Below are 25,000 nucleotides of genomic sequence, written 5' to 3'. Positions count from 1 at the left end.
ACGACGTCCGACAGTTTTCTTTGTTTCTTTGACTTTTAACAAGAGCGTTGAGTTATTTTTCTCTTTTCTGTTCAACATGTGGCGTCTTTCAGGTTAAATATATATGAGATAACGCTGTTTGTTGTGACCAAGAGGTGAAGACTTTATTAAAAACAGATTAAATGTTGGATAACATGTATATTTAAATGTATTTTTGTTCTTTAAAGTCGTTTAAATAAACCCACTCGAGCGTCATTGATTCCTGAGGGTGCGTTCAAAGACGGTCCGGGTTAAACAAACCTCCTCCTCTCGACCTGCGCGAGGACGCGACAGCGGCGCGGCACATGTGGAGCCGAGGACGAGGCGTCCATCTTTGTTTGCGGAGGCCGGTGGCGGCGCGGCTCCTCCGACATCTGCTGCACGCTAATTAGCTGCTAATTACCCAACGAGGGCTTTGACAACAAAACAATCTGACGAATTAATTTCCTCCGCCGCCGCCGGGACCCAAAAGCCTCCAAAACCAGCGCGTGCTCGGAGAGGGCCGACTGGGAGCCGCCCAGTACGAACAGCAGCCGTTACTGGTGGCCGCTCAAGGCCTTTGTTAGAGGAACCAGATCCTCAGAGTCCTGGTTCCAGACAAGCCTCTTGGGTTGAATCCCATCAGAGACGGATCAGAACCAAAGGAGCAAATGGAACGTTGTGTTTATAGTTATTGATCGTTAACAGATCCAGATCCCCTTGTTGTGAGATTAGCTGGTCCACAAGGATCCAGAATATTCATCTTTTCAACGCTCTGAAGTCTGTAAACCAGCTCTTTGAGGCCTTAATTTGACTCTCTGAGGTCTTTACTGGACTCTGAGGTCTTTACTTGACTCTTGACTCTTTGAAGCCTTAACTTGACTCTCTGAGGTCTTTACTGGACTCTGAGGTCTTTACTTGACTCTTTGAGGTCTTTACTTGACTCTTGACTCTTTGAAGCCTTAACTTGACTCTCTGAGGTCTTTCCTGGACTCTGAGGTCTTTACTTGACTCTCTGAGGTCTTTACTGGACTCTGAGGTCTTTACTTGACTCTCTGAGGTCTTTACTGGACTCTGAGGTCTTTACTTGACTCTTTGAGGCCTTAACTTGACTCTTTCTGGCTTTTTGAGGCCTTTACTTTGACTCTTTGAGGCCTTAACTTTGACTCTTTGAGGCCTTAACTTTGACTCTGAAGCCTTTACTTGACTCTTTGCGGCCTTTACTTTGACTCTTTGAGGCCTTAACTTTGACTCTTTGAGGCCTTAACTTTGACTCTTTGAGGCCTTAACTTTGACTCTTTGAGGCCTTAACTTTGACTCTAAAGCCTTTACTTGACTCTTTGCGGCCTTTACTTGACTCTTTGAGGCCTTAACTTGACTCTTTGAGGCCTTTACTTTGACTCTTTGAGGCCTTAACTTTGACTCTGAAGCCTTTACTTGACTCTTTGCGGCCTTTACTTGACTCTTTGCGGCCTTTACTTGACTCTTTGAGGCCTTTACTTGACTCTTTGCGGCCTTTACTTGACTCTTTGAGGCCTTTACTTTCACTCTTTGAGGCCTTTACTTTGACTCTTTGAGGCCTTTACTTTGACTCTTTGAGGCCTTTACTTTGACTCTTTGAGGCCTTTACTTGACTCTTTCTGGTTGAGGCTTTAACTTGACTCTTTGAGGCCTTAACTTGAATCTTTCTGGCAGTTTGAGGCCTTTACTTTGACTCTTTCTGGTTGAGGCCTTAACTTGACTCTTTGATGCCTTAACTTGAATCTTTTTGGCAGTTTGAGGCCTTTACGTGACTCTTTGAGGCCTTTACGTGACTCTTTCTGGCTGTTTCTATGTCTTTCCGTGACTCTTTCCGGTGAAGGTTACAAACACAAGGTTTTGGAGGGCGATCTCTGTCACTGACCTCGGAGTGGACCGACGTTCCCCGTCTGATTCCTGCAGTCGTCTCGAGGCCTTGCACGGCACTCGTCTTCTTCTGCTGCGAGCAGCTGATTAGAGTCGAGGTTGTAATTGCCTCTTGCGGGGCTGCAGACGGGCGCGGGGTTGGGTGGTTTTGACAAGTCTACTCGTCCCCCCTCGGCGCCGGCCGCTTTGTAAGGAGTTAAATTGGATGGTTAATTCGGGTGTTATTTACCCTGTAATTCATTAGTTTCGCCCCGCCATTGGCAGCGGGCAGGCTGTAATTTCACGCTTCGCAATAAAAGATGTCTCATAATCTGCTTCATTTAGCAGCCAAAGAATTTAATGAAATTAACTGCGTCCCTAATTAAGACGGTGAATATTAAAGACCTGCTATCAAGGCTTTAACGAGGGCGACACGATCCGCCTTCCGCCGGATTGGAAAAATATCATTTCCCTGAGAAAGGTTGTCACCGCTCGGAGCCATTTTGGCCATGATGACATTTTTGTCATGCACACTAACCCCTGGAAATTAGATTTTCCTGGGTGGGGGTGGATAGTCTCTCTCTTTTAGTTTGAGAAATAATTAAAACAAGAAACACAGGCGTCAATCAAAGAGCTTTTTTAGATCGTGCTCATTACGGCTCGGCACGGTCTCCACGGAGCGCTCACTGGGGGGGCTTTGTTGTTGCACGTATACACGTGTGTGTGTGTGTGTGTGTGTGTTGAGCTGGACCAATCGCGGTGACCTGAGGGGTCTCCCGCCGGTTTCCTCCACTTTCCTGCATCAGGCGGCGAGGTTTTTTTATTTTTTTTATTCTATCCGCTAATGAATTGAGACTGCTGAAGTAAGGTTTGGATAATTGAGTTTCTAATTAATTACCCAGAACTCTTATCAGATAAATCAGCTTCTCTTCGGCCCCCCTCTTCTTCTGTGGTGTTTCATTTGATGTGGTCCGCGTCCCTGCTCCCTAGGGGGCGAGCCCTCCGCCGTCCTTGCCTCGTCAACGGCGACCTTGTGACGGAGAGCGGCGCCGCGGTGCGTCTGCTCCGACGCCGGTTTTCCACCTCGGCCTGTCGGCGTCCCATAGAGCCCGGCGTCGGGTTCGAGGGCCTCGCGGAGCCGGGCGGCGCTTTAAAGCGGGAAACCAAGGCTGCGGCCGCCTTTAAGTGGAAATGAGTCTTTGTTGGAGGGACTCGAGACGCAGCTTCATGAGAGGGATCAAAGAAAGTACGACTTCCTGCTCAGATACAAACCTAAACACACAAATATACATCAGGTGTCTTCGAACACAAGTTCATGTTCCTTTGTTCGGGGGGGAATTTTGAATATATTCAGACACTCGGGAGGAATGACTTCGCTGTTGGTGGCGTCTCCCCACCAGGTGACGTTCCCCTGGACTCTCACAGGTTCCTTTCATTCCTTTTATTTCCTGATTAGACCTGCGAGTACAAACCTCTCGTCCGTCTGAGCGGATGATGGATGAGCTCGAGCGCCGCTCAGGCCGGATCAGATGGCCGCCGCCGATAGACGAGGGAGCGTCCGGCCTCCCCGCCGCTGACATCTCTAATTTAGCCTCCCGCTCTCTGGGGACGAGCAGGAACAAAAGGTCTTCGACCCCCCTTCCAGATCATCCCGGGCCTCCTCCACAGACACTGCCTCCCCCGTATCTCCTCTACGATCCGCTGTCAGTCCCTTCAAGAGCCGGGGGAGAGTCCATTGTGTGGGCGAACAGGGGGGTGATGGAGTGATTAGAGGGCAGATTAGTCTGCGTCGATGGAAAGGAACCTTTACGGGAGTTCCTTTCTTTGGGTTTAAATCTCACAATGGGAGCTGAGAGTCGTTTACGGGTTCTTACCTTCTACCGTCCACAAACTTAAGAAGGAGAAAGTTCCCCCCCCATCATGTGACTGCTGTTCATCAGAGACCCTCCGGTTCCTGCGGATGCGTCGTCTAACGAATGACTTCATGTCTTTGCTTCCCCCGAGCGAGCGACCTTTTCTTAAGCACTCCGCCGCGATACTTCACCCGGGCGGAGAAGAAGTGTGTCAGTGCGACCGGGGGAGAGTGAGCGTGTCCCGGGGAGTTTTCAGGGATCTAGAACGAGTATTTATACGCGATAGAAAACTTGCATCCTTCCCGTCTGCAGTCTTGCTTCGGCCCACTTGAACACAACTCTTTGTTTGGACCTTTTTTTTTTAAGACGAACGCACAGCTGTAAATCTCAGTAATGCCCTTGGACGTTTTCGAATGCCTAACAAATGACTTCATCTCCTCGCCGCCCCCCCAAGCCCCCCTCAAGCTAGCGACCTTTTCCTAAGCACTACCCCACAATACTTCACCGGGGCGGAGAAGTGCCTCGGTGCAGCGAGGAGAGAGTATATCTGAGGATGTATTTATCTCCCCACATCTATTTTCCCATGTGGAGACCTTGTGAGCTGTCATGGCCGCCCCCCCTTCCCTCCCGAAGGTAAAATAAGAGGCGACGTGTGTGTGTCATGAAGCCCGGGGAGGTGAATAATGAAAGATATTACCCATCAGGAGGGCTTCGACGCGGCGTTCAATTAGCCTTCCCCTCCAGCAAACTGATCGCTTGTCATCCCTGGGATGGATGGCCAAAATTAATTTGCTGACGTCTCCCTCCCCAAATACCAGGTTTGGACGGGGACGTGTAAGAAATATTGTCTCACTCCAGTTTAGTTCAGTCCGGGCCTCCAGAACCATCCAGTCCAACATCAGTCAGAGATCCCACTGACCTTCTCAGTTAGTCTGTTTTATATTTCATGTTCCAGAGATCCATCTCTCAGAAACACAATACGCTGAAAGGAGAATATTAAGGATCGGGTTCTTATGAAAAGGTAAAGGAAGTCAGATGAACGTGGAATAAAAAAAGACTCGTAGCTTTTTGTATCTGACTTGGACGTTTGTTCTGTTATTTAAAGTCTCTTTGTGACTTTAAGACTGCAAACAACATATTTAGTTTTCTCCATTGAGAAATTTAACAATAAGAACTCCGAAACATTCATTTTTTTCTTCTTTTTTTCTCAGCATTGACAACAAACGTGTCTTTAATCTTCATCTTGATATCAAAGTATTGTGGCCCAACTCGAACTGAAAAGTCAACGGTTTTATGACTGGAGGTAGGAGACGTAGGCAACAACGTACTAAACAACGCCGAGACGTAGGCAACAACGTAGTAAACAACGACGAGACGTAGGCAACAACGTAGTAAACAACAGCGAGACGTAGGCAACAACGTAGTAAACAACGGCAAGACGTAGGCAACAACGTAGTAAACAACGGCAAGACGTAGGCAACAACGTAGTAAACAACGGCGAGACGTAGGCAACAACGTAGTAAACAGCGAGACGTAGGCAACAACGTAGTAAACAACGGCGAGACGTAGGCAACAACGTAATAAACAACGGCGAGACGTAGGCAACAACGTAGTAAACAACAGCGAGACGTAGGCAACAACGTAGGCGACAACGCCGAGACGTAGGCAACAACGTAGGCGACAACAGCGAGACGTAGGCAACAACGTAGGCGACAACAGCGAGACTTAGGCAACAACGTAGGCGACAACAGCGAGACGTAGGCAACAACGTAGGCGACAACAGCGAGACGTAGGCAACAACGTAGGCGACAACAGCGAGACGTAGGCAACAACGTAGTAAACAACAGCGAGACGTAGGCAACAACGTAGTAAACAACAGCGAGACGTAGGCAACAACGTAGTAAACAACAGCGAGACGTAGGCAACAACGTAGGCGACAACGCCGAGACGTAGGCAACAACGTAGGCGACAACAGCGAGACGTAGGCAACAGCGAGACGTAGGCAACAACGTAGGCGACAACAGCGAGACTTAGGCAACAACGTAGTAAACAACGCCGAGACGTAGGCAACAACGTAATAAACAACGGCGAGACGTAGGCAACAACGTAGTAAACAACAGCGAGACGTAGGCAACAACGTAGGCGACAACGCCGAGACGTAGGCAACAACGTAGGCGACAACGCCGAGACGTAGGCAACAACGTAGGCGACAACAGCGAGACGTAGGCAACAACGTAGTAAACAACAGCGAGACGTAGGCAACAACGTAGTAAACAACAGCGAGACGTAGGCAACAACGTAGTAAACAAAGCCGAGACGTAGGCAACAACGTAGTAAACAAAGCCGAGACGTAGGCAACAACGTAGTAAACAACAGCGAGACGTAGGCAACAACGTAGTAAACAACAGCGAGACGTAGGCAACAACGTAGTAAACAAAGCCGAGACGTAGGCAACAACGTAGTAAACAACAGCGAGACGTAGGCAACAACGTAGTAAACAACAGCGAGACGTAGGCAACAACGTAGTAAACAAAGCCGAGACGTAGGCAACAACGTAGTAAACAACAGCGAGACGTAGGCAACAACGTAGGCGACAACGCCGAGACGTAGGCAACAACGTAGTAAACAAAGCCGAGACGTAGGCGACAGCAACGAGACAAAGGGGACAAAGAGACGGGATGTTGGTGATTTAGTGCATTCACATTATTACAATGAAACCAGAAGCAACCGGATCTAAAAGGTGGACGTTGGTGAGAAGGACTCTGGTTCGTCGTGAGACGTCCTTCTAACCCGCGTAGAGCCGCTGATTGATTAAAATGGAAAGCCTCCCGTGAGGGCGAGCTGACCTCGGAAGTCTTAATTGATGTAAACACACATCCTCCGTCTCCGCCCGGGAACATGTTGCTGCTCGCTCACTAACAGCAGCAACGGATGATCAGCTGGCCTGACAGCTGCACGGCTGCCGGCAGCTTTCACTTCGCAGCAGCAGGAAGCTCGTCAAGTCGCGTTTACTGCACCGTGGGGAAGCCCTGTTGTTGTTGCAGCGCGCACACACACTCACACACACTCACAGCGCTCTGGTTTACTTCCTCTTGACATGAGCTGAGCATTAGTGTTAATCACTGGAAACAACATCAGCAACCTGACGAAGCTCTAAAAGCTGATAATGTGCCAGTAACGGATCCAGAGATGAGACGCTGCTGCAAACACGGCGGGTTTCACGCCCCGGTTCTCTCCTTGAGAACGTGGAAACACAACGAGCTGAGGGGGGTCGACTCCAGGCGTCATGTGACCAGGTGGGGGGGGGGGCTTCTACACCGGGGCTAGAACCGAGACCAGAGCAGGGTTCTTACGGTCATGAAAAACCTGGAAAAAACATGCAATTTTAAAATGGTTATTTCCAGGGCTGGAAAAGTCATTGAAAAAAATGAAAATCGCCAAAATGTTGTAAAAGTCATCTAAATGTGTTATATTTATGTGTTCATGTACATGTGTTATATTCATGTGTTCATGTACATGTGTTATATTCATGTGTTCATGTAAATGTGTTATATTCATGTGTTCATGTACATGTGTTATATTCATGTGTTCATGTAAATGTGTTATATTCATGTGTTCAGGACGTTCATTTACGCTGAGTTTGAATTAATTAATATGCTTTTAAAAAGACTCAAAATATAAGCAGGCATACATACAGGCATCTATATAAATGTTTATTCCTTTAATCAAACTATTGTCTCATTCATTTGAGTCATTTAAGGTTTACTGTATGCTTTGTGTTCTCATTGTTAGTTTAAATACTACATTTACTCACTTTTTACTGTTTACAACAAGATTTCACTAAATGTTTGTCATGGACATTTGGTTTAAAGTCATGTAGAAGTCATGAAATCCATTGGTCAAAATGTGTATGAACCCTGCCAGAGGATCCGAGACGGATTCCCCCCCCCCCCCCCCCTCCACCACACACACACACACACACACACACACACACACACACACACACACACACACACACACACACACACACACCCCCGTCACTCTAACCCCCCTCTTTCTTGGCATTATGTCAGCGCCAATTAACGCCGAATGTGCCGTTACCGGCGGCGAGGGGTCACCCGGGGCCCGTCCCGCCACCACCGAGCGGCGTAATGAAAGCTGAGCGGTCGGGGCGGCGGAGAGCACGGCTCCTGTCCATCTCCCATCCTCCTCCCCTCCTCCTCTTCCTCTTCTTCTGTGGTGCCCCCCCTCCTCCCTTCACGGCTGGACTCTATTAATATCCTCTGTCGGAGTGTTAATGTTGTAGAGGTCCAGTGAAGTGACACGCGTGGCAGCGCGGCTGTAATTGCTAATCAGCGGACAGTTTTATCCTTCTCTCTCTCTCTCTCTCTCTTTCTCTCTCTCTCTCTCCCGCGCCTTCTCTTTGACCTTCTGCCTCTCTCTCTCTCCAGAACCTAATGAATCCGACTCAAATGAAGTGTGGGTGGGCGCTCGGCCTGAGCGGCCAGTGAGCCGCGGCTGATGTGCGTAGGAGAGCCGAGCATTAGAGAGCGAGTCCCACAATTAAATAAGTGCTGATTTTATCTCAGACTTCCAGCTCGCACCGAGATGTTGTTTTTCTGACTTTTTCTTTCATCCGGCTTCTGACGGCGAGCTCGTTATCTCCGCTCCGGAACCTCTGGATGCCGTTCAGCTCCGACGTGCACAAAGAGAACGCTGCATTTTACGGTTTCACATGAACGTCTCACGGTTTAGTGGAGAACGGCTCGTGTTTCTGTCTCTGGAGACTTTTACTACAGAATAAAAGCCCTGCTCCTCTTTAGAACGACAACGCCGAGACCTAGGCAACAATGTAGGCAACAACGACAAGACGTAGGCAACAGTGTAGGCGACAACGCCAAGACGTAGGCAACAACGTAGGCGACAACGCCGAGACTTAGGCAACAAAGTAGGCGACAACGCCGAGACGTAGGAGACAATGTAGGTGACAACGCCGAGACGTAGGCAACAACGTAGGTGACAACACCGAGACGTAGGCAACAATGTAGGCGACAACGGCGAGACGTAGGCAACAATGTAGGCGACAACGCCGAGACGTAGGCAACAATGTAGGCGACAACGCCGAGACGTAGGCAACAATGTAGGCGACAACGGCGAGACGTAGGCAACAATGTAGGCGACAACGCTGAGACGTAGGCAACAATGTAGGCGACAACGCCGAGACGTAGGCAACAATGTAGGCGACAACGCCGAGACGTAGGCAACAATGTAGGCGACAACGCCGAGACGTAGGCAACAATGTAGGCGACAACGCCGAGACGCAGGCAACAACGTAGGGACAACGCCGAGACGTAGGCAACAACACCGAGACGTAGGCGACAACGCCGAGACGTAGGCGACAATGTAGGGACAACGCCGAGACGTAGGCAACAATGTAGGGACAACGCCAAGACGTAGGCAACAACGTAGGCGACAACGCCGAGACTTAGGCAACAAAGTAGGCGACAACGCCGAGACGTAGGCAACAAGTAGGCGACAACGCCGAGACTTAGGCAACAAAGTAGGCGACAACGCCGAGACGTAGGCGACAATGTAGGTGACAATGCCGAGACGTAGGCAACAACGTAGGTGACAACACCGAGACGTAGGCAACAACACCGAGACGTAGGCAACAAGTAGGCGACAACGCCGAGACGTAGGCAACAATGTAGGCGACAACACCGAGACGTAGGCAACAATGTAGGCGACAACGCCGAGACATAGGCAACAATGTAGGCGACAACGCCAAGACGTAGGCAACAATGTAGGCGACAACGCCGAGACATAGGCAACAATGTAGGCGACAACGCCGAGAAGTAGGCGGCAATGTAGGTGACAACGCCGCGACGTAGGCGACAATGTAGGTGACAACGCCGCGACATAGGCAACAACGTAGGTGACAACACCGAGACGTAGGCAACAAGTAGGCGACAACGCCGAGACTTAGGCAACAAAGTAGGCGACAACGCCGAGACGTAGGCGACAATGTAGGTGACAATGCCGAGACGTAGGCAAAACGTAGGTGACAACACCGAGACGTAGGCAACAACACCGAGACGTAGGCAACAAGTAGGCGACAACGCCGAGACGTAGGCAACAATGTAGGCGACAACACCGAGACGTAGGCAACAATGTAGGCGACAACGCCGAGACGTAGGCAACAATGTAGGCGACAACGCCGAGACGTAGGCAACAATGTAGGCGACAACGCCGAGACGTAGGCAACAATGTAGGCGACAACGCCAAGAAGTAGGCAACAATGTAGGCGACAACACCGAGACGTAGGGACAACGCCAAGACGTAGGCAACAATGTAGGCAACAACGCCGAGACGTAGGCGACGATGTAGGCGACGACGCCAAGACGTAGGCAACAATGTAGGCGACAACGCCAAGACGTAGGCAACAATGTAGGCAACAACGCCGAGACGTAGGCAACAATGTAGGCGACAACGCCGAGACGTAGGGACAACGCCAAGACGTAGGCAACAATGTAGGCAACAACGCCAAGACGTAGGCAACAATGTAGGCGACAACGCCGAGACGTAGGCAACAATGTAGGGGACAACGCCAAGACGTAGGCAACAATGTAGGCAACAACGCCGAGACGTAGGCAACAATGTAGGCGACAACGCCGAGAAGTAGGCGGCAATGTAGGTGACAACGCCGCGACGTAGGCGACAATGTAGGTGACAACGCCGCGACATAGGCAACAACGTAGGTGACAACACCGAGACGTAGGCAACAAGTAGGCGACAACGCCGAGACTTAGGCAACAAAGTAGGCGACAACGCCGAGACGTAGGCGACAATGTAGGTGACAATGCCGAGACGTAGGCAAAACGTAGGTGACAACACCGAGACGTAGGCAACAACACCGAGACGTAGGCAACAAGTAGGCGACAACGCCGAGACGTAGGCAACAATGTAGGCGACAACACCGAGACGTAGGCAACAATGTAGGTGACAACGCCGAGACGTAGGCAACAATGTAGGCGACAACGCCGAGACGTAGGCAACAATGTAGGCGACAACGCCGAGACGTAGGCAACAATGTAGGCGACAACGCCAAGAAGTAGGCAACAATGTAGGCGACAACACCGAGACGTAGGGACAACGCCAAGACGTAGGCAACAATGTAGGCAACAACGCCGAGACGTAGGCGACGATGTAGGCGACGACGCCAAGACGTAGGCAACAATGTAGGCGACAACGCCAAGACGTAGGCAACAATGTAGGCAACAACGCCGAGACGTAGGCAACAATGTAGGCGACAACGCCGAGACGTAGGGACAACGCCAAGACGTAGGCAACAATGTAGGCAACAACGCCGAGACGTAGGCAACAACGTAGGGACAACGCCGAGACGTAGGCAACAACACCGAGACGTAGGCAACGAGTAGGCGACAACGCCGAGACGTAGGCAACAATGTAGGGACAACGCCAAGACATAGGCAACAACTTAGGCGACAACGCCGTGACTTAGGCAACAATGTAGGTGACAACGCCGAGACGTAGGCAACAACGTAGGTGACAACACCGAGACGTAGGCAACAACACCGAGACGTAGGCAACAAGTAGGCGACAACGCCGAGACGTAGGCAACAATGTAGGCGACAACGCCGAGACGTAGGCAACAATGTAGGCGAAAACGCCGAGACGTAGGCAACAATGTAGGTGACAACGCCGCGACATAGGCAACAACGTAGGTGACAACACCGAGACGTAGGCAACAACACCGAGACGTAGGCAACAAGTAGGCGACAACGCCGAGACTTAGGCAACAAATTAGGCGACAACGCCGAGACGTAGGCGACAATGCCGAGACGTAGGCAACAACGTAGGTGACAACACCGAGACGTAGGCAACAACACCGAGACGTAGGCAACAACACCGAAACGTAGGCAACAAGTAGGCGACAACGCCGAGACGTAGGCAACAATGTAGGCGACAACACCGAGACGTAGGCAACAATGTAGGCGACAACACCGAGACGTAGGCAACAATGTAGGCGACAACGCCGAGACGTAGGCAACAATGTAGGCGACAACGCCAAGACGTAGGCAACAATGTAGGCGACAACGCCGAGACGTAGGGACAACGCCAAGACGTAGGCAACAATGTAGGCGACAACGCCAAGACGTAGGCAACAATGTAGGCAACAACGCCGAGACGTAGGCAACAATGTAGGCGACAACGCCGAGACTTAGGGACAACGCCAAGACGTAGGCAACAATGTAGGCAACAACGCCGAGACGTAGGCAACAACACCGAAACGTAGGCAACAAGTAGGCGACAACGCCGAGACGTAGGCAACAATGTAGGCGACAACACCGAGACGTAGGCAACAATGTAGGCGACAACGCCGAGACGTAGGGACAACACCAAGACGTAGGCAACAATGTAGGCGACAACGCCAAGACGTAGGCAACAATGTAGGCAACAACGCCGAGACGTAGGCAACAATGTAGGCGACAACGCCGAGACGTAGGGACAACGCCAAGACGTAGGCAACAATGTAGGCAACAACGCCGAGACGTAGGCAACAACACCGAGACGTAGGCAACGAGTAGGCGACAACGCCGAGACGTAGGCAACAATGTAGGGACAACGCCAAGACTTAGGCAACAACTTAGGCGACAACGCCGAGACTTAGGCAACAAAGTAGGTGACAACGCCGAGACGTAGGCAACAACGTAGGTGACAACACCGAGACGTAGGCAACAACACCGAGACGTAGGCAACAAGTAGGCGACAACGCCGAGACGTAGGCAACAATGTAGGCGACAACACCGAGATGTAGGCAACAATGTAGGCGACAACGCCGAGACGTAGGCAACAATGTAGGTGACAATGCCGAGACGTAGGCAACAACGTAGGTGACAACACCGAGACGTAGGCAACAACACCGAGACGTAGGCAACAACACCGAAACGTAGGCAACAAGTAGGCGACAACGCCGAGACGTAGGCAACAATGTAGGCGACAACACCGAGACGTAGGCAACAATGTGGGCGACAACACCGAGACGTAGGCAACAATGTAGGCGACAACGCCGAGACGTAGGCAACAATGTAGGCGACAACGCCAAGACGTAGGCAACAATGTAGGCGACAACGCCGAGACGTAGGCAACAATGTAGGCGACAACGCCGAGACGTAGGGACAACGCCAAGACGTAGGCAACAATGTAGGCGACAACGCCAAGACGTAGGCAACAATGTAGGCAACAACGCCGAGACGTAGGCAACAATGTAGGCGACAACGCCGAGACGTAGGCAACAATGTAGGCGACAACGCCAAGACGTAGGCAACAATGTAGGCGACAACGCCGAGACGTAGGCAACAATGTAGGGGACAACGCCAAGACGTAGGCAACAATGTAGGCAACAACGCCGAGACGTAGGTGACAATGTAGGTGACAACGCCGAGACGTAGGGACAACGCCAAGACGTAGGCAACAACGTAGGCGACAACGCCAAGATGTAGGTGACAACGCCGAGACGTAGGAGTTTTACTACAAAATAAAAGCCCTGCTCCTCTTTAGAACCGCCAGGACTAAAGTAGAACTAGAACAGAATAACTTGGTTATTATGACGTAAATGATATCAACACAAGTTGAATTTCTTTCAATAATTAATTTTACAAATATTGGAAAACCATATAATCTATAAATCCAGTATTGTATCAAGTATTACCAAATAACGGAGGATCTATATGTTTATATATTAAACTATTCCCATGTTTCCAGCCTCTCCTCTCAGAGTTGCTCTGATTTGTGGTCACATGACTGTTGGTCACATGACTGTTGACCTCAGGTGAATAAATCATGACGTCATAGTTTCACTGAAGATCTCAGAGTTTAATGTTTTTTACACAATCTGGTGAAATTGAACAGATTACTGAATGTGACACGTAGAATAAAATGTTTTGGGTTTCTTTTCTAACTGAAGCGTTCCTCTCACGTGATGCGTTCAAATACCGTCAGAATCTGACGATAATGACTTTTTTTCCAGCTGTCGAGAAGAAGTACACGTGTGTACTTGTACCTCTACCTCACGTCTCCCATGTGTTTCCTCTCTTTAGGGAATGCTGCTGAAGAGAAGCGGGAAAACCCTTAACAAGGAGTGGAAGAAGAAGTACGTGACGCTGTGTGACAACGGACTGCTCACCTACCACCCCAGCTTGCATGTAGGACACACGCACGCACACACACACACACACACACACACACACACACACACACACACACACACACGATGTTCGGAGCGTCAGGTTCTTTATTAAACTATTATTTATTTTAAGAGTTGTGAGCGGCTGCAAATGTAAAACATCAATAAACACAAATTAAAATACAATATATATTATTAATATAAATGTATAATTTATATAATATATAATTGTAATATATATCATATATATTTATGATATTTATACTTTATATGTATATACATGTGTTTTGACAAGAGAATTAATTTTTTGAATACCATTAGGATTTTTTTTTGATTTTTCAGATTAAAAGTTTTTTTAATATCCAGTTAATTAATTGTTTTGACTCAGAATCCTAAATAATAGCTAAATATTCTTAAATATTATTCTGTTTGAATATATTTGATGTTTTCTGGACAACATAATATCTTTGAACTTTTAGACACTTGTAAACAGAAAGATAAAGAGATTACATATTTGTATTGTACATTTAATCTTCTGATTATTTTCTTGAACCGATAAATAATTAATTTTGTCCAGAAATTTTTTTATTTTGACGCATTTTCACGTTTCTGTCGCACGAGAGACAAAGAAATGCTCCTTCAAGAAGCCGTTGGTTATTCACTGACGATCGCGACTCGAGTCCTAGAATCCTGGTGGGCGGAGCCTCTCGAGCAAGGCACTCCTGCAGCCTGCAGGTCGCCGGTTCGATTCCCCGCGGAGCCCAGAGACACTGCGCCAAACTGCACACGTCCATCAGCGATTAGAGCAGCTGATGCAGTAAATTAGTGTTAGAACTCATCACTTAACACATCAACACACACTCGAGAGTAAACACACACACACACACACACACTCTCGCACACACACACACACACACACAGCCTCCAGCACCAAACATGCATCTGCAGCGCCGGCGTCAATTAGCGCGTCGCGGAGGCTAATGGGATGAAAGTCAATCAGCGGCGCTAATTGCTCGACTATGTGCAAAGAAATCACATTAATGTCGCTCATTAAGGCGGAAAGTGAAGACGAGGAGGAAGAACTACCTGCTCCTGTGGCCACGCCCCCTACAGGTGAGTCGATGTGGGGCTCAAGCGCCACTTACTGGATTTGTTCTGAGCTCTCAGCTGCAGCTCATGATCTGCGTCTACAGCCGCAACTTATTGAGATATTTAGAAATTATTATAAAATGATGGAAATGAATATAAATAAATAATGAATTTTAAAGAATATTAAAAATAAACTGAATATTAAAAACAAAAATATCATAATAATCAAATAAATAAAAACATTTTAATAATAAAAATTAACAGGTTTATAAAAGATAAAATAATGAGAAAGAATGAATTTAATATATAAATATAAATACTAATAACTTTAATATTATTTTATATAATATTAACAGAATACTATAAACATGTTAATAATCAACCAAAGACGAGAAGAATATTTATTTATCAAAATTAAGAATAATATAAAGTTATAATTATTATACAGAATGATAATAAATCAAAACAAGTAATTTAAAATACATAAACATTTTAAATAATAAAGAATCAAAATAACTGATCAAATGATAAAACAGATTAATAATTATCAATTAATAAAATAATAATATTTTAAATAACCAGGAGGAATTAAATAATGTAGCGATGTATGGGTTATATTAATAATTATGCGTTCCTGTGTTATTGATCAGTATTATTGATAAGTATTATTGATCAGCTTCTGTGAAATAAAAACACTCATGAGTCCAAAAGGGGTGGACAAAATAATGGAAACACCTGTCAGCACAAACTGCTGAACTCCCGCTCTTCATGTTTGCTGTACCTAATAAAGCGGACATGTGTCTCTTTAATCCGTGTTTAAACACTTCCTGTTCTTCTTCTTCTTCTCCTCCTTCATCCGCCGTCTCCTCCTTCATCCTCCTTTTCCTCTTCCTCTTCTTCTTTGCGTCGTTTCTCAGTCGCTCTTTATGGATTCGTGCTTCGCTCGCCGTCAGCAGGACTCGTCTCCTCGTTCCTGGTCTTCATGCGTCCATTTATAGCGACACACACACACATACACACACACACACACACACACTCCGTCCCTTGGTGTCTCCGCCTCCCTCTGGCAGCTCGGCTGACAAAAGGCCAATTCAAAGCCAAGTGCTCTCGACGGCGCCTTAACAAGCCACCGGAGAGCCCTCGAGCCAGCGGCATGCTGGGTAAACCCTCCACACACACACACACACACACACACACACACACACACTCCCCACCGACAGATTGACCGAGGTAATTGAGTCTCCATTTGCATCGGGGAGCTTTCATCATCGGCCCGATCGCCGGCGTCCAGGACGGATGTGTGTATCGACCAAACACACCAGCTGGGGTGTGTGTGTGTGTGTGTGTGTGTGTGTGTGTGTGTGTGTGTCTTTGTGAGGACCAATTAGAGTCCTACAGCTGGACGTGAGGACGGCGTCCTGCGGTCTTCACGTCTTCAGGGTATATTTCAGGTTGTAATCGGGTTAACGTGAGCGCTAGTTTACAGATTACAGGTGTTCTCCCTGCTTCACACGGACGAGTCCCCGCGGAGGACGAGTCCCCGCGGAGGACAAGTCCCCGCGGAGGACGAGGACGAGTCTCGGAGGACGAGTCCCCGCGGAGGACGAGTCCCCGCGGAGGACGAGGACGAGTCTCGGAGGACGAGTCCCCGCGGAGGACGAGTCCCCGCGGAGGACGAGTCCCCGCGGAGGACGAGGACGAGTCTCGGAGGACGAGTCCCCGCGGAGGACGAGTCCCCGCGGAGGACGAGTCCCCGCGGAGGACGAGGACGAGTCTCGGAGGACGAGTCCCCGCGGAGGACGAGTCCCCGCGGAGGACGAGTCCCCGCGGAGGACGAGGACGAGTCTCGGAGGACGAGTCCTCCGTCTCTTCCTAAAGGGTCCAACTCGTCCTCCGTCTCTTCCTAAAGGGTCCAACTCGTCCTCTGTCTCTTCCTAAAGGGTCCAACTCGTCCTCTGTCTCTTCTAAAGGGTCCAACTCGTCCTCCGTCTCTTCCTAAGGGGTCCAACTCGTTCTCCGTCTCTTCTTAAAGGGTCCAACTAATCCTCCGTCTCTTCCTAAAGGGTCCAACTCGTTCTCCGTCTCTTCTTAAAGGGTCCAACTCGTCCTCCGTCTCTTCCTAAAGGGTCCAACTCGTTCTCCGTCTCTTCTTAAAGGGTCCAACTAATCCTCCGTCTCTTCCTAAAGGGTCCAACTCGTTCTCTGTCTCTTCCTAAAGGGTCCAACTCGTCCTCCGTCTCTTCCTAAAGGGTCCAACTCGTCCTCTGTCTCTTCCTAAAGGGTCCAACTCGTCCTCTGTCTCTTCCTAAAGGGTCCAACTCGTCCTCTGTCTCTTCTAAAGGGTCCAACTCGTCCTCCGTTTCTTCTTAAAGGGTCCAACTAATCCTCCGTCTCTTCCTAAGGGGTCCAACTCGTTCTCCGTCTCTTCTTAAAGGGTCCAACTAATCCTCCGTCTCTTCCTAAAGGGTCCAACTCGTTCTCCGTCTCTTCTTAAAGGGTCCAACTCGTCCTCTGTCTCTTCCTAAAGGGTCCAACTCGTTCTCCGTCTCTTCTTAAAGGGTCCAACTCGTCCTCCGTTTCTTCCTAAAGGGTACAACTCGTCCTCCGTCTCTTCTTAAAGGGTCCAACTCGTCCTCTGTCTCTTCTTAAAGGGTCCAACTAATCCTCCGTCTCTTCCTAAAGGGTCCAACTCGTCCTCCGTTTCTTCCTAAAGGGTACAACTCGTCCTCCGTCTCTTCTTAAAGGGTCCAACTCGTTCTCCGTCTCTTCTTAAAGGGTCCAACTAATCCTCCGTCTCTTCCTAAAGGGTCCAACTCGTTCTCTGTCTCTTCCTAAAGGGTCCAACTCGTCCTCCGTCTCTTCCTAAAGGGTCCAACTCGTCCTCTGTCTCTTCCTAAAGGGTCCAACTCGTCCTCTGTCTCTTCCTAAAGGGTCCAACTCGTCCTCTGTCTCTTCTAAAGGGTCCAACTCGTCCTCCGTTTCTTCTTAAAGGGTCCAACTAATCCTCCGTCTCTTCCTAAGGGGTCCAACTCGTTCTCCGTCTCTTCTTAAAGGGTCCAACTAATCCTCCGTCTCTTCCTAAAGGGTCCAACTCGTTCTCCGTCTCTTCCTAAAGGGTCCAACTCGTCCTCTGTCTCTTCCTAAAGGGTCCAACTCGTTCTCCGTCTCTTCTTAAAGGGTACAACTCGTCCTCCGTCTCTTCGTCCTACGCTAACACAGAGACAGCAGTTCAGAGGGACTCTGGTTTTAATCCGTCCCAGCGGGTTGTGAGCTTTGTTTCTGCTCGTCTTCTTCATGTTGAAGAGGAGGCCGACCTCCCACAATGCCGTGCTCCTCCGGGGTCAGAGGGGGGGAAGCGTGGGTGGATTTAACGAGCGCCTCTCACCGTCATTACCACTCGTACTTGTGTTTTCATTCACCTCTGATCCGGAGCAGCGCTCCTCATCGGGGGGCGTTTGAGGCGACCGGCGGCGGGCCGCCGTGTTTGGGGGCGGAGCCAATCGGAGCCGACGAGCTCGGCCACTTCAGCGCCGCTTTGAGGGATTAGTGCGCCTTTGTGTCCGCCGTATAATTCAGGGATTTAGCTGCTTTATTATCCCGAGTTAATCCCCCAATAAACAGTTTGATCTCTGCTTCATTCCCCGCAGGACTACATGCAGAACGTCCACGGGAAGGAGATCGACCTGCTGAGGACCACGGTCAAGGTGCCGGGCAAGAGGCCGCCGCGCGCCGTGTCCAGCTGCGCCGCCGGCCCGAGTCCCAAAACCAACGGCCTGGCGAAGGACATGAGCGGCCTGCAGCTGGGACAGACGGCAGGTGAGGACGCCGGTCCGCCCACGGAGACGGGCTTCAGAATAAGACGTTTAGAGAGAAATCAGACCAAAAACAATGTGATAAACAATCTGAAAAATATTTAAAAAATTCAGAAATTAAATGATTATGTTACTATATTATTAATATTATGATCATATTATTATTATATAATTATTATTACATAGTACATTACTAGTATATTATTATTTATTTAATTAAACGCAGCGCTGCTCTCATCATAAACACGCTCGCTCGGTGCTTCGTGAATCAATAAAGGTTGAACGACCAAAGATTTAAAGCCTTGAAGACGTGTTCACAGACAAAAGGTGGAGCGAAGCGAGCGCTCCTCCACACACACACACACACACAGCAGCTCTTATGAGGCGGTTAAATCAAACACACACACACACACAAGAGGCCCGAGCTAATAGCATGAATATTCAGTGAGCCGTACTCCGTGTACTAATTATTGTCATGAATATTAATGCAATCAGAGTCCTGGCTCCGCTCAGCCAGCACCAAGAAATGAGCTGTAATGAGAGAATGAGGGGAGGTGGGGCAGGGGGGGGGCTCTTACCAACTCAAGGGTTTGATTTAAGCAGCCGGCTTGTGAGAAGCTGCTGTGTGTGTGTGTGTGTGTGTGTGTGTGTGTGTGTGTGTGTGTGTGTGTGTGTGCGTGTGTGTGTGTGTGTGCGCGTGTGTGTGTGTGTGTGTGTGTGTGTGTGTGTGTGTGTGTGTGTGTGTGTGTGTGTGGAGACAGAAATAATTACCCCCCCTCCAAAATAAAAGACTTCCAGGTCCCCCAAAAATGTTTATGTATTTATTCAAAAGGTTACATTGAATTTAAATATTTTTTTCATAAAATTATACATTTTAGAGCTTAACTCAAGATTTCTCAATATTTACCTGAAATGTCTCTTTTTACCCCATAAGACCTCACACTTATTTCCCCAAAATAAGTCCACCATTAACAGCTATGGCCAGGTTCTATGGTAACAAATACAGTTAAATTAAAGAAGAAATCAATTAACTTTCCTATTTAGTAGTTTAAAGGCCCCAGGTGTCTCCAGGTGTGTTATAGTAGTTTAAAGGCCCCAGGTGTCTCCAGGTGTGTTATAGTAGTTTAAAGGCCCCAGGTGTCTCCAGATGTCTTATAGTAGTTTAAAGGCCCCAGGTGTCTCCAGGTGTGTTATAGTAGTTTAAAGGCCCCAGGTGTCTCCAGATGTCTTATAGTAGTTTAAAGGCCCCAGGTGTGTTATAGTAGTTTAAAGGCCCCAGGTGTCTCCAGGTGTGTTATAGTAGTTTAAAGGCCCCAGGTGTCTCCAGGTGGTTTAGGTTTAAAGGCCCCAGGTGTCTCCAGGTGTGTTATAGTAGTTTAAAGGCCCAGGTGTCCCCAGCAGTGTGTTATAGTAGTTTAAAGGCCCCAGGTGTCTCCAGGTGTGTTATAGTAGTTTAAAGGCCCCAGGTGTCTCCAGATGTCTTATAGTAGTTTAAAGGCCCCAGGTGTGTTATAGTAGTTTAAAGGCCCCAGGTGTCTCCAGGTGTGTTATAGTAGTTTAAAGGCCCCAGGTGTCTCCAGGTGGTTTAGGTTTAAAGGCCCCAGGTGTCTCCAGGTGTGTTATAGTAGTTTAAAGGCCCCAGGTGTCTCCAGGTGGTTTAGGTTTAAAGGCCCAGGTGTCCCCAGCAGTGTGTTATAGTAGTTTAAAGGCCCAGGGTTCTCCAGGTGGTTTAGGTTTAAAGGCCCCAGGTGTCTCCAGGTGTGTTATAGTAGTTTAAAGGCCCAGGTGTCTCCAGGTGTGTTATAGTAGTTTAAAGGCCCAGGTGTCTCCAGGTGTGTTATAGTAGTTTAAAGGCCCAGGTGTCTCCAGGTGTGTTATAGTAGTTTAAAGGCCCAGGTGTCTCCAGGTGTGTTATAGTAGTTTAAAGGCCCAGGTGTCTCCAGGTGTGTTATAGTAGTTTAAAGGCCCCAGGTGTCTCCAGATGTCTTATAGTAGTTTAAAGGCCCCAGGTGTCTCCAGGTGTGTTATAGTAGTTTAAAGGCCCCAGGTGTGTTATAGTAGTTTAAAGGCCCCAGGTGTCTCCAGGTGGTTTAGGTTTAAAGGCCCCAGGTGTCTCCAGGTGTGTTATAGTAGTTTAAAGGCCCCAGGTGTCTCCAGGTGTGTTATAGTAGTTTAAAGGCCCAGGTGTCTCCAGGTGTGTTATAGTAGTTTAAAGGCCCAGGTGTCTCCAGGTGTGTTATAGTAGTTTAAAGGCCCAGGTGTCTCCAGGTGTGTTATAGTAGTTTAAAGGCCCCAGGTGTCTCCAGATGTCTTATAGTAGTTTAAAGGCCCCAGGTGTCTCCAGGTGTGTTATAGTAGTTTAAAGGCCCCAGGTGTGTTATAGTAGTTTAAAGGCCCCAGGTGTCTCCAGGTGGTTTAGGTTTAAAGGCCCCAGGTGTCTCCAGGTGTGTTATAGTAGTTTAAAGGCCCAGGGTTCTCCAGGTGTGTTATAGTAGTTTAAAGGCCCAGGTGTCTCCAGGTGTGTTATAGTAGTTTAAAGGCCCAGGTGTCTCCAGGTGTGTTATAGTAGTTTAAAGGCCCAGGTGTCTCCAGGTGTGTTATAGTAGTTTAAAGGCCCCAGGTGTGTTATAGTAGTTTAAAGGCACAGGGTTCTCCAGGTGTGTTATAGTAGTTTAAAGGCCCAGGTGTCTCCAGGTGTGTTATAGTAGTTTAAAGGCCCCAGGTGTGTTATAGTAGTTTAAAGGCCCCAGGTGTGTTATAGTAGTTTAAAGGCCCAGGGTTCTCCAGGTGTGTTATAGTAGTTTAAAGGCCCAGGTGTCTCCAGGTGTGTTATAGTAGTTTAAAGGCCCAGGTGTCTCCAGGTGTGTTATAGTAGTTTAAAGGCCCAGGTGTCTCCAGGTGTGTTATAGTAGTTTAAAGGCCCAGGTGTCTCCAGGTGTGTTATAGTAGTTTAAAGGCCCCAGGTGTGTTATAGTAGTTTAAAGGCCCCAGGTGTGTTATAGTAGTTTAAAGGCCCAGGGTTCTCCAGGTGTGTTATAGTAGTTTAAAGGCCCAGGTGTCTCCAGGTGTGTTATAGTAGTTTAAAGGCCCAGGTGTCTCCAGGTGTGTTATAGTAGTTTAAAGGCCCAGGTGTCTCCAGGTGTGTTATAGTAGTTTAAAGGCCCAGGTGTCTCCAGGTGTGTTATAGTAGTTTAAAGGCCCAGGGTTCTCCAGGTGTGTTATAGTAGTTTAAAGGCCCAGGTGTCTCCAGGTGTGTTATAGTAGTTTAAAGGCCCAGGTGTCTCCAGCAGTGTGCCGTGATGTTGAGTCTGAGTGGTTTGAAGACAACAAGTTAAGAAAGTAAATCTGGATTTAGAGAGGAGTGAGACATCTGGCACATAAGCTGCTATCTAGCAGCTGTCAAGAGAAAGAGGTGCATTGTGGGTCATGTAGGCGTGGCATGTCTAACCCGACGCCCCACCCCCTCAGGTCAGGTGACCAGCAGCTCGTCAGCGCTTCAGATGGCCAGCGGCGTCAGCTTGGTGTCCTTCAACAGCCGCGGCCTGGAGGGGATGCACCAGCGCTCGTACTCCGTCTCCAGCGCCGACCAGTGGACCGACGCCACCGTCATCGCCAACTCCGGCGTCAGCACAGGTGAGGCCGGGTCACCGGGTCACTGCCGCTTTAATACTGCCGCAGCTTCCTGTGAACCAATCCAAACTAAAGCGTCTTTTGGTCCTGGTGTGTGTTAGAAGAGAGCGAGGCCACTCACGCAGCTCCACCGCTGGGCTGCCTGATGGGCCTCGGAGGGCCCTGCTGTGCAGCTCCGCGGTGGAGCCCATCATTTGTCTCCCATTGATCCAGCTGCCAGACCTTAATGCTGCTTTAACTGACACACACAGACACACACACACACTTAGACTGACAGCTGCCAGGGTGTGTGTGTGTGTGTGTGTGTGTGTGTGTATGTGTGCATGCTTGCACGTGTGTGTTGCCGTGACGATAAGCTTGACTGACAGCTTTGTCGTCGATGATGAGCCCTCCAGCCCTCCTCAAATAACGTTTAAAGCTGTGAAATGCTTTCACTGGACTCCCAGGGGACGCACACACACACACACACACACACACACACACACACACACACGCAGGTTTGTAATAAACAAGGACCTAGATCATTTCATTTCATTATCAGAATATAGATACAAGCTAAAGGGTAAAACCTTTGGTCCCCACACTTCCTGTTTCGATGTTGATGAATGTATTCCGTCATAAAAAAAACATCAACGACATTCAACGACATATTTGTACAACATTACACCGACGATGCAGGACTTTATCTTGAAGTATTTGTACAACATTACTTGACATATTTGTACAACATTACACCGACGATGCTGGACGATATCTTGACATCGTTGATCCTGCTGTCCAAGCTGAGGAGGTTCAAATTAGAGGGAGGTGAAGCAGGAGGAGGCTCCGGGTGGAGGGGGAGGAGGGCGGAGCTCGGCTTGCAGATGGGGGGGGGGCGTTAATCCACAGCAGTTAATTGCACTCTCGGGGATGGCATGTTGTCAGCAGAGATAAGTTGTCACATTTTCCACTTGAGCTGAGACTAAACGATTGTGGAATAAGTTATGGCCGTCCTTGGGGCTGTCTGTGCTCGCTCGCCGCCGACCAGCCGTGTGTGTGTGTGTGTGTGTGTGTGTGTGTGTGTGTGTTGGCGCTCTTGTCAGAGCCGCCGCCGCGCTGTGATATTGATGGAAGCTGAATGTTATTTTATTCTGCCGCTAGTCACAGCTGTCAGCGGGAGCCGTGGAGAGAGAAAGAGAGGGAGACAGACAGAGAGAGAGAGAGAGATTCTGATTCTCAGCTTTTTATTTTTATATTTTCACCACCGTGTCAAGGTCCATGATCTACACCAGATCTATGTATACTTATAGGAAACAGTGGGGGATAAACGAACCAAAACAACAGGAAGTGGATGCTCTGAAAGATCTGGAACATTCCACTTCCTGTCTCTGCTTCAGTCAAAGCTCTTACTGGGCTTTTATTGTGAAACTTCCTGTTACAAACTCCTAAGTGTGTGAAAGTTCAGATAAATTAAAAATACTAAATACTTCCAAATGATCTATATCCTTATATACTTCCAATTGTATGGAGGTATATACCATATGTAAGATATTTAGAGGTCCAAATACCTCTAAACCTCTTTATGTTGAAATACTTCCATGTGCCTCTAGATATGAATGTACTCCTTTTAAAGTACTGCATACGATGCAATGAGAGGAGTGTTGTTGAGCCGTTTGGCGCAGCAGAAGAAGAAGGTTCCTCACTGTGCTGTCTGGTTCTGTAGATACCGGTCTTGGGGACTCGGTCTGCTCCAGTCCCAGTGTCTCCAGTACCACCAGTCCCAAGATAGAGCCGCCACCATCGCCGCACGCCAACCGCAAGAAGCACCGCCGGAAGAAGAGCACCAGCAACTTCAAAGCCGACGGCCTCTCTGGTACTGCGGAAGGTAACGCCATCTCCCCTCCCTCGCCTCTCACTTTCCCCGCCCAGGTCCGACTGCTAAATGCTTCCCCCAGAAACAAGTACAGGAAGTCAGATACTTCAAATATCTTGTAGTCCTTCAAATCCAGCCTCCAAATATCAAATCTATAGACATCCATTCTCACTAATGTTTATCCTGCAAGCTTTACATACAAATAGATATGTACTTGTATACTTTCATATACTTCCAAATATCTATCTACTTGTATACTTCTAAATACTTCCAACTATCCATTTATATAATTGCAAGTTCACCCCAATATCTAGATACTTGTGTACATTTACATACCAGGAGGTTTATATAATTGAAAATGAAATGAAATTGTGTAAATACATATAATTTGAAATTTGGGCTCCAACTTGAAATAATTTGGATGTTTCCATCACAGCACATTGAAGTATTCTTCAGGGTACTACTACTAACAGTAGTAGTACTCACAGTACATTTGTGACCCGGGTTGGGAAACGCAGTCATGTGATCGCCTGAGACTCCCGACCTCTCGCCCCGAGGGACGGATCTCCTCATCCTCTCATTCTTTCGCCCTTCATCTCTTCATCCCGTCGTCTTCCTCTGTCTCTGACTCTGGATCAGTTTGTAACGTCACCTGAAGCGCTCTGCAGGGTGACGG

General features: G+C 48.5%; 1 protein-coding gene across 2 annotated transcripts in view; it reads left to right on the top strand.

The window, feature by feature from the left end:
• Positions 1-25,000, top strand: part of agap1 (ArfGAP with GTPase domain, ankyrin repeat and PH domain 1) — a gene marked incomplete at its 5' end in the record, with an annotated part of 109,186 nt that overhangs the window by 52,825 nt on the left and 31,361 nt on the right. Inside the window, 4 exons of one of the 2 annotated variants that reach the window (XM_079236724.1) lie at positions 13,856-13,960; positions 18,678-18,846; positions 22,311-22,475; positions 24,175-24,336. In XM_079236724.1, the coding sequence (XP_079092850.1) occupies positions 13,856-13,960; positions 18,678-18,846; positions 22,311-22,475; positions 24,175-24,336 (601 nt within the window). The remainder of the gene's footprint in view (positions 1-13,855; positions 13,961-18,677; positions 18,847-22,310; positions 22,476-24,174; positions 24,337-25,000) is intronic. The other variant, XM_079236725.1, reaches the window with a different exon arrangement.

Source organism: Taurulus bubalis, assembly GCF_910589615.1.
Source record: "Taurulus bubalis genome assembly, chromosome: 21".
Lineage (NCBI taxonomy): Eukaryota > Metazoa > Chordata > Actinopteri > Perciformes > Cottidae > Taurulus > Taurulus bubalis.
This window is presented reverse-complemented; position numbering and strand designations above follow the sequence as displayed.